This window comes from Calidris pugnax, unplaced genomic scaffold, assembly GCF_001431845.1.
Source record: "Calidris pugnax isolate Ruff unplaced genomic scaffold, ASM143184v1 scaffold63, whole genome shotgun sequence".
NCBI classification, from domain to species: Eukaryota; Metazoa; Chordata; class Aves; order Charadriiformes; family Scolopacidae; genus Calidris; species Calidris pugnax.
This window is the reverse complement of record NW_015090852.1, coordinates 5,581,914-5,591,679: the sequence shown is the minus strand read 5'-3', so window position 1 is coordinate 5,591,679 and position 9,766 is coordinate 5,581,914. Positions and strand designations below refer to the sequence as shown.

Below are 9,766 nucleotides of genomic sequence, written 5' to 3'. Positions count from 1 at the left end.
AAAATATACAAGAGCAGCCCTTGGGCAGTGATGCCCTGCCTAACGGCCCCACCTAATTTCCCCTCTGAAGTACATGCACTGCTATAAGTAGTTCTGGCACCTGCTGAAACAAGAAATGTTTCTTTCCCTGAAACCAGACACTAGCAGTGGTTAATTACCACATCCCAAATTGGCACAGATTAATGCGGCTTCACTGAAGCTGATGAAGCTTCATGGAATTATTCCTGCCCTGGCTCCGAGTCATTAATAGGTATAGTTCTGGCTATTTTTATGCGCTTCAAATTATTTTATTAGATTGTAAAAGCAATTATCAGTCCTGTTTTTTCCTGGTTAGGAAAAAAAACTTTCTCTGTTGTAATAAATTACTGGGCTGAGTTTTTCTTGTGCTTGTTTTACGTGGACTTCACTGGTCAGCAAACTTAGCTGTATGAGAGCTAGCTCTCACTGCCCTGGAAATAGGGCTATATCAAAGTGAGTGATGTACTGAATTTGTTCCTTTTCATGTATAGAGGCAGTATAATAGATATACATATCTGTGTATGCGTATATACACACTGCTACATATCCTGCAATATCTATGTACGTGCATGAAGTAGTTTCTTTTGAACAATGTTTGGGTATGTCATTGAAGTGCAAAATCCTGTAGTAAGAGTTTTCTTGATGCTTGGAGAAGTGCACCATTCTGGAAGTGACTGCTGTGGCTACATGATAACTAAACAAGTAAAGCTGTGGCCTGAGGAGTGGAGTCAAAATAGCTGGAGCTGGGACCTAAACGGAGATAGAGTTCAGACAAGTCACAAAATATCAAATTAGGGCTTACAACTGTGGGACTGTTATGAAAATCCTGCTTGTAGATGTTGTCTGTTATAATTATTCCATGTCATTTTTTCTGACCAGTAACTTTTTCCCCAAGAAGCACTCGCCTAATAGTAAGTGAAGTGCTTTTATTGTAATGTTATCTCTACTGATTCTACATTGGCTTTACAGCCTGATACCAAGGGCCTCCAAAGAGGCCTGGAGCAGCTGTGCTACTGGTGCCTGTATTCCAGATCCCTGTGATCTCCAGCAGCAATACAGCTGCTGCTTGGGGCTGCATCTTTCTAGTTCATCTGTAGGCTTACGTGTACCTTGGCACTCTCTTAGAGACTGGTCTCATGGGGAGGTAGTTAAGACAGAGGATGTGACCTGTTAAGCTTTCAAACCCTTGAGGATTTTTATTCTGTCAAAAAAAAAAAAAACAAAACCCAAACCAAATGCTTGCCTGGCTGATTAAGAACTAACTGCTTTAAAGTTAGCCCTATTAAGATCAGGCCCTGCAATCCCAATACTCTGAAGTTTAGTGCCAGATGGTGTATCTCTGTGTGTGCAAACAAAGTTAGGCAACAAAAGAAGCTTTGTATCAAAACAATTTATTAAAAAACAATAAGCTTCACTGAAGCTTGCTATCCTCAAGACAAAATTATGACATTATTGCAGCATCATAACACAATCATAATCCACATATAAATATAATACTATATAGCTCCTGTTCGCCTTGGCCAAGTTTTGCCTTCAACTGCACGGAGACAACCCAGCCCTGCATACTCTAGTTGCAGAACCTGTTCCTCCAGGAACAGAGTTGTATCCCTTCCTGGCTTCCAGACAGCAACAGCGCTGTGTGGCATGAAGTTGCACAGAAACCCAACACATCTCTTTGCAGCTAGAGGCAGTTCACAGAACCAGTGTGAACGCACCGAGTGACTGACGATGGCAGCGCTGGTTGATGTTTAGGAAAAATAAGTACACAACCAATTACTCAAGTTGTCAGCGCTGCACAACTGTACAGAGCAGCTTCTGTTTACAGGAAGGAAGCTCTGTTCTGACCTGCTGCATCGCCACCTCAGCTGCCACACACGGACTCTTACACCCCACAGTTTGGTCTAATGCATGGAGTCCCCTCTCACTGCAGCACTCGCAGTGAAGCACTTTGCCAGCAGCTTCTTGATGGCACTTCTGCCATCCCCTCTGAATGTCCTCCAACGGCATCAGTCTTTGCTATCGGCTTTGCAGCAAAGTCAGTATTTGTCCTTGCACCATGGCAAACAGACTGAGCGCTTGGTATCTCAGTCTTTCAGGTCAGGATGCCACCATGAGCTGTGGCTTGTTTCCTCACTAGCTGAAAGGCTTCTTCTCGCTCTTCTCCATCTCTCATGTCCCCTGGGCTGCTCTGGTGACAGGTGCCTTCTTGCACAGCTCCTGATAGAATTCAGATTCCAAAAACCGGGGGTATGAGTTATTCTCCATTAAGCTGTAAACTCTCTTCTGTGCTGCGCTGAAGCAGGTATGTGTGGCGTCTTGAATATTCTGCGCAATCATGTTCTTGGTTTGGAAGTCTATGTTTATCTGGAATACAAAAAAAAAGGGATGGTTACTTCTGAGAACTGAATTAATGCAAGTAAAATACACCATAAAATTTCTGAAGAGGTAAAGACGGGAAGATCCTTTTACTACAGGGTCAAATTAATGAAGTGTCCTCTAATAATAAATTCTGCTTTTATACAGAACTCAAAGTAATTAAGATATACTGTCTTTCAGGGCTAAAATCAAGGATGTTACAGGTGTTAAATGTGGCTGTTGACTTTTCCCAGTGAAGATGGAAAGTCTATGAAATACTGCTTGTGCCACTTCCCAGCTCAACAAAAAGGCAGTTAGGGAGAGAGCTAGGTTCAGACACAGATATTAGCAGTGGGGTATGTACAATACAGTTTGGCATCTGTGTCTTAAGGTCAGTTCAGAGAAAAAAAGAAAGGCAAAAGAACTGATAGAGCAGGGCACTTATATTTAAATATAGGTTTTTCTTTACCTCTTTGGGAGCTTCCTTTTCAATGAAGTCATTGTAGATTTTTTTCGCTTTCAATGTCAGCTTCTGGGGTGACTTGGTTTTCTTGAAGTCCTCACAAGCCAACCAGAACTCGATGTTCTCTTCACAGAACTCAGACTTCAGAAAAGCTCGGAAAGCAGCAAGACCATCTAGGGAAAGAATAATAATAAAAAAAATACACATCAATTAACTATTTCAGGAATCTTGAATTTACCCATTGGTCACATCTGTTTCTACCAAAACATTTTGCTGTAGTTCTAGTCTGGTACTTTCAGAGATATCATAGCAATAAAAAAATTCCACATTTATGTATGCGAACAAGTTAACACTAACAGCTCGGCAGGCTTCACTTTGAGTTAGTCAGTTTTTAGGTAAACAAAAAATGAAAGCCATTTCTAGTCTGTATGTTCTCTTCTGTGATGCCTGCAGAGAAGTTCTATATTAAAAAAACCTCTCTCTAGATGGTATCTTCTGTGTTAACCTTTACACTGGAGTAAATATTTGACTGTGCCACAAGCCTCTGGCGTATTTTTTTTTTCAATGGAAAGGATGACTCAAGTTCAAAGAGCAAATGGTAATACTTCTTAGTCTCTTTGCTCTGCTCTTGAGTGCTTTTCCTTGTAGAGCTACAGTAAAGCCCTGAGATTGTTAGACTTCTATGTTGCAGAATCCTTCCCAAGTTACTTGAATGCATTTGTCTCGGTTAAACAGTGAGCTCAGGGAACAAGTGCTCTTTTCACAATTGGCAAAGCCAAGCTGATAGGTATGATTTTAACTAAAAGGATTAAAAAAAATTCCTCTACAACGAGGTATTTCTCATATTTTAATATTACTTTGCAATGTCTTTAAAGAGCACATCTATGAATTCTGGCTTTAAACAGTTTAAAGCATTTAACTTTCAAAGCTATTTACATTAGAAAGGTACAATGCTGACATGCACGGAAGCAGTCTCTTACAGATATATAAACTTCACTACCCCTTTGCTCTTGAATGTTACTTTTTGAAGACAAACTTACATTTATTAGCAAGAAGTTCATCAAAGGCTTCTGACCACAGCTGGGCTTCTTCAGGGGAAGGTCTGTACAAAGAGATGAGGAACATTAGACTCCATTGCTCAAGCTTTACTGTTTTTTTTTTTTTGTAAAACACTTGAGTTATTTAAACAAAGTCTCTCTTTCATAACTTACCTGAAGTAGGTGCGGTGTTTCCCCGCTTTCTTAGATTTCATTTTAGTAGAATTGGAAGAGTTCTGCAGGAAGTAGCTCAGTCTCGTTTTCCAATCTTTAATGCTGGAAGAACAAAGGAGATGCACATTAAAAATGATAACTCGGAAAGCTTTAAACGCCATCTCCTTTACTGGCAAAAGCTATCCTGACGTCGCTTTTCCAGTTCGTCACCCAGAGCACCCCTCTGAGGGCAAGAAAACCATCTTCCCCTGGCTTCTGCCAACAGATGTGCTCGCTGGCCAGTGACCAGTGTTGGCCAAGGTACAGCTGGAGGCAGAGGTGGGCAAGCTGCCCCCCTCCCACGGACACCCCAGCTCTGCAGCCCGATTTCCCCCCCCAACCCCAACCCGGCTTCGCCCCGGCTCGGCGGGTGGAAGCTTCTCCCTGCGGGGAACCCCCGGGGGCTGAGAGACCCCGGGCAGGGGGAGGACACTCACATCGTCTTCTTCATCCTGCCTTTCTCAGCCTCCTCTGCCTCGCTGCGGCGGCGGCCGCTCCGCTCCATCCGCCCGCCGTGGTGCTGCAGCGCCAGGAACAGGGCACTCTGCATCGCGACCGGACACAGCCCCGGAGCCGCCGCCGCCGCCGCTTATAGGGCCTGGCGGGGAGGCGGGGCACACGCACACACACCCACACACACACACAGCCCGGGACCGCCCCGGACCCCCCCCGCCGGGCGGCGGGGCTGGAGCTGGGGCTACGTGCAGGAGGGCTTTCTGCTTTTCCCGGTAAACCGGTGTGGAAAAGATTTGCCATCCCCTCGGGATTACGTCTCTTTTTCCCCTCTATTTTGCTTTTACTTTCTTTTCTTGTTTTTCTCCCCCGTTTCCCCCCTCTTTCCCCCCCTGCTCTGTTTCTCCCCCCCCTACTCCCCTTTTTTTCTCCCCTTTTTTTCTCCCTCCCCCAGTACAGGTTAGGAGCTGACTTGCTGGAGAGCAGCTCTGAGGAGAAAGACCTAGGAGTCCTGGTGGACAATAGGGTGACCATGAGCCAACAATATGGCCAAGAAGGCCGATGGCATCCTGGGGTGCATCAGGAAGAGCGATGTTATCCTGCCCCTCTACTCTGCCCCGGTGAGGCCCCATCTGGAGTACTGTGTCCAGTTCTGGGTTCCCCAGTTCAAGAAGGACAGGGAACTGCTGGAGAGGGTACAGCAGAGGGCTACAAAGATGATTGGGGGCCTGGAGCATCTCCCTTACGAGGAGAGGCTGAGGGACTTGGGTCTTTTTAGTCTAGAGAAGAGAAGGCTGAGGGGGGATCTGATCAATGCTTATAAATACTTAAAGGGTGGGTGTCAAGAGGATGGGGCCAGTCTTTTTTCAGTGGTGCCCAGGGACAGGACAAGAGGAAATGGGCACGAACTTGAGGATAAAAAGTTCCACCTAAACATGAGGAGGAACTTCTTTACTTTGAGGTTGGCAGAGCCCTGGAACAGGCTGCCCAGGCGGGTGGTGGAGTCTCCTTATCTGAAGACATTCAAAACCCACCTAGACAAGTTACTGTGCAACCAGCTCAAGGTGAACCTGCTTTGGCAGGGGGGTGGGACTAGATGATCTCCAGAGGTCCCTTCCAACCCCATGTGATTCTGTGATTATTTTTTTTTCATTTTCTCAACTTGCCCTTGCCAGTCACCCTCTTGGAAAGCCTTCACCACTCACACTGACATCCCTCGGGAAGGGCACCCGTCCCTGCAGCGCTGGCAGGCAGGTGGCGCTCCTTTCTGTTAATCAGAAACTTGCATTTCTGCAGATTTTTTTTTTTTTTAAAGGAAATACAGACTTCTGAGTGTGGCCAGTATATGAAAAAGGATAAGGAAGGACTTGGCCAAGTTTCTTCAGAAAATGAAGTAACCATAAATTTGAGTATATGGTATTTTTGGTGTCCACCTCGCTGCTAGCCCAAGCTATTCATCACTTTAATAAGCTGTCTGCACATGTGTTTTATCTCTGTAGAGTGTTGCCACCTACCAGTGACTTGTGTAAATTACTCCCAGTACTACGAGGCTGAAATTGCAATGACTTATTTCAGCCTCGGGCTTGTTGAAAAGGCCATGTGGTCCTTCTCAGCAGTGTCCAGCTCAAGGGTATCATGTCCAAAGTATTTGGATTTTAAAAAATCATGTGAGTTTCTCTTTAACCTACTCTGCTTTTCTGCTATTTTCTGTGCATGTGTCTTCCTTTCCACAGCATTCTACAGCATGTATTTTTCTGCCATGAAAAGCAGCATTCAGAGAGACTGATTCTCAAAGCACCGGCTGGCTTCAGTGCAATCGTGTAGCATCAAATATCTGATCCTTTTAGGTGGTCGTTGTGGTCTTACAACTTCTCTTCTTGCTGAACACACATAAAGCTGTGCAAAGGCATTTTGCTTTAAATGAGATGTATGGAGAAAATGAGTGCCACTTAATTTGTGAAAGCATTTAAACAAGGATGCTTTTCAGTGCTGGCCGTTGTAAATCCTTTGCAGTATATATTGATGGTCTGATAGGAAAATAAAGTTCCATCCTCTAAATTTTGCCTGTAAATGAGTTTTGTAACAGGTAGGCTCTGAGTCTTGTATATAGTATATTCATGGGAAATTATTACAGGGGTGTTAACATGGGAGGGGGGAAATGTGGAAACACTAACAGAGGTAAGGCTCTAAGTGCTGTAAAAGCATCAGTTCCAGAAAATTTACAGGGGGGAGCTTGCCAAAAAAAAGAGCAGGGCAGGCAGTGCCTGGGTGATGGATGGAGCCGCGCTGACTCCCTTCCAGGCGCTTCCATCGTCACTCGCTTTGAGTGCCAGGGTCGGACGAGCTGTGCAGCTGTGAGTGATTTGGGCAGGAGCCTGCCAGGAGCTGCTGAACAGCCTGTAACGCGTGCGAGGACGGGAACAATCTCCGCACGTGCGAAACTCGCAGCATGCAGCCTCCTGGTTGGGGTGGGGGAGGGAGATAAGGCTGCCTTGCCTGGGAGTAACAGATCAAAACTCAGCCCTGGGCCTTACCCACAGCAGAACCTCTGTAAAGGATCAGATGCTCTGCCAAGGGAACAGTACATCCTCGCTTTCCACCTGACTTGTAGGAGATTTCCCCGCCTTTTGATGCTGGTTTCAGGTTTCTTTCACCTTGATTCTCAAAAGTTGGTTGAAGGGGAAACGTGTCCAAGAATAGTGGGAATTGGAAAACTTCAAAGTCTCATAAGCTACAGTAAGGTTTGGTTAAGCATTTACTTCTTGGGAGCTTACCTGTAGCGCACCAGAGGTCCTGCTGACGCTTGGAGCCTGACAGGATGTTTTGTTGATGGTCCTGGAGGAGACTTGCTGGGATAGTCCTAGCAACTGCCAAGTCATAAAACTGGCAGTCGTCAGCGTATGGAAAATTGCAGCATGAATCACGTATTTGTCTGATACTTTTTATTTTAAACTTTTAAACTGCTTCTTTCAGATACCCATAAAAATGCAAGTGCCAGTCGAGGAAGATAGTTGTAACATTTGTAATATCTTTAAACAGTGGAAAAAATAGTGTTCCAGGTAAAAAAAAAGTAAGCTGAATATGGAATTGTGAGGTTAGATGGCCTTATAAAACATTCTTATTGTAACATTTGGTTTAAAAACTATTTAGATTAAAATTGAATTTTATTGGCTGCATTGAGGTATATTTTAAATTTACATTTTTATTATACTTTTAAAGCCTGGATATCACTGTTTTCTTTAGTAAAAGAGAAACTTTACAGAATACTTTATCACTTCATCATGGTTTGCAGTGTGTTTTGTGGCTACGACGCTAACCTTTGCAAGCAGGTCAATCACACATCTGCCTGATAAAAGATCTTTTCCATTTGTATTCAAAAAAAAACAAGCAAAGAAAAAGCATCTGACCTCAAACGGTGTCACCAATGTACTGTACAATGACCTGGGCAAGCCTGGGACAGGGGGAGATGCTTCTGGGAAGGAGCCGCTGGCTCCCCTTGAGCCACCTCCCCCGGGGGTTGTAGGTGTGCAGCCCCAGCTCACTGCACCACCAGCCACTGCCTGCAAGGGTGTTTGGGCTCAATGAGCTGCTTTAGATACACCAAACTTCAGTATTACTTTGTTTTACCCATTTCTAGTTTTTTGAAGCAAGGATGGCAAAACGGCTCAGATCATTAGCCCACCTTTCTGAAGGTGGGTCTGGTTTCACACAGGTGCTGCCACGTGCTGACTTGACACCAAGGGAGGTTTGGCGTCCGAGCCCTGTCCTACACCGTCCCGTGCAACGTTATTTTGAAAATTTCAGGAAAATTGCGTATTACTCCTTCCTGGAAAAGCCCTGGATTGCAATCGCAGCACAGGTTCAGATGTGTTGGTGGAGCATAGTGCGTAACGCTGCTGAAAAATAAGCGCCTCCAACTCGAGATGCCTCTTGTCGGGAAGAGGGCTGTGGGGTGGGCGACCCGGCCTGTGTGGCTCAAACCAGCGTCGCGACCAGCTCTCCAGATCAGTCTGTGTGTACGCTGACCTTCGCTCTTTCAAAACAGTGAAGCTCTCGCTAGCTGAGGACAAATACAAACATAGCACCAAATCTTTTCCTTTACGTGTTTCTTAAAGGTTCAGTCTATTTCTGGAACGCTAATCTCATTGTCACAAGGAGCAAGGCCAATGGAAAGTGATGAGGGGGGAAAGCCTATAGCCCAAAACTTGCTATTGAAGCTGGTGAGAATTTCACCATCACCTGCAGTGAAATCTGATGTTAGACATTTAGTGACACAAGCTATCACCCTGGAGATCACACTTCTCTTTGCAGAGGCTTTCTTGAGAATGTTCTGTTCTTTTTCTGCTTATATGATTCCTTTGAGCACTGGTGGTGGCTGGATGTACAGAGGGCTGTAACGTATGCAATAAACAGCCAGGATGGGAGATGAGGTTTTTTCTGTCTCGGTTACGTTATATGTTGCAATAGCTGTACTGATCTTTCCAAGTCCCTAGTGAGCAGTTGCTCTCACTGCATAATACTCAAATCTGTGTCTGCATTTTCTGAAATGCCAGTCCTTGTTTCTTCTTTTTATAGAGAAGACTTGGATGGTAGGAAAGAACACATGAAAAATGGTTCCAGAGACTTTATAGCTGCGTTTCATAAAGCCAAGAGGGGAGAGTATGCTTTTGCATGGTTCAAACCATGCATTACAGTTATTTGTGGGATGCCTTATTGAACCCCTGTTGTCTTTGACTAACTGAAAAATCATATTCAAAAGAAGGAATAAGATGTTGAGCTATATATTTTGTTTTGTGATACAAATTGCACAGGTGCACTTTCCTGTATTTTTACAGCGTTCTCTTTTAATTTACAGCTGTACAGTCCTGGTGCTGTGTCTGTGAGATGGTTCATGTAAGCATCAGAACAGGATTTCAGTGAAGAATGCCACAGTGCCACTTATAGTAGCGTCAACTGAGCCTCTGTTCTTACCTCTCTTTTAGGCTGTCTCTCCTCTGAGGCACGGGGGACTGATATGTATTTGTACAAAAGAGCACAGAGGTGCCCAGCTAAGGACAGAAGCGGTGTGCTTTTGCGCTGTGCATTGTTAAATAATAACAATCATGCATGGTATGTATGGTAGGGTGCTGTTTTCTAGATGAGTATTATAATTGCCACTCTTTCTGATATTTTTGTATAAGTGAAGATGTTTACTCAAAGCCTTGGTCTGATTCCAATTCTGTTCATT

At 44.5% G+C, this 9,766-nt stretch overlaps 1 protein-coding gene across 1 annotated transcript; it reads right to left on the bottom strand.

The window, feature by feature from the left end:
• Nucleotides 1-1,393: 1,393 nt before the first annotated feature.
• Nucleotides 1,394-4,644, bottom strand: RGS2 (regulator of G-protein signaling 2). The gene is made up of 5 exons (XM_014943450.1): nt 4,524-4,644; nt 4,048-4,149; nt 3,877-3,938; nt 2,843-3,009; nt 1,394-2,382 (listed from the first exon to the last, which is right to left on the bottom strand). Exons 1-5 carry the CDS (start codon nt 4,634-4,636, stop codon nt 2,188-2,190), a joined length of 639 nt encoding a protein of 212 aa, XP_014798936.1. The 5' UTR covers nt 4,637-4,644; the 3' UTR covers nt 1,394-2,187.
• Between the last annotated feature and the right edge of the window lie 5,122 nt (nt 4,645-9,766).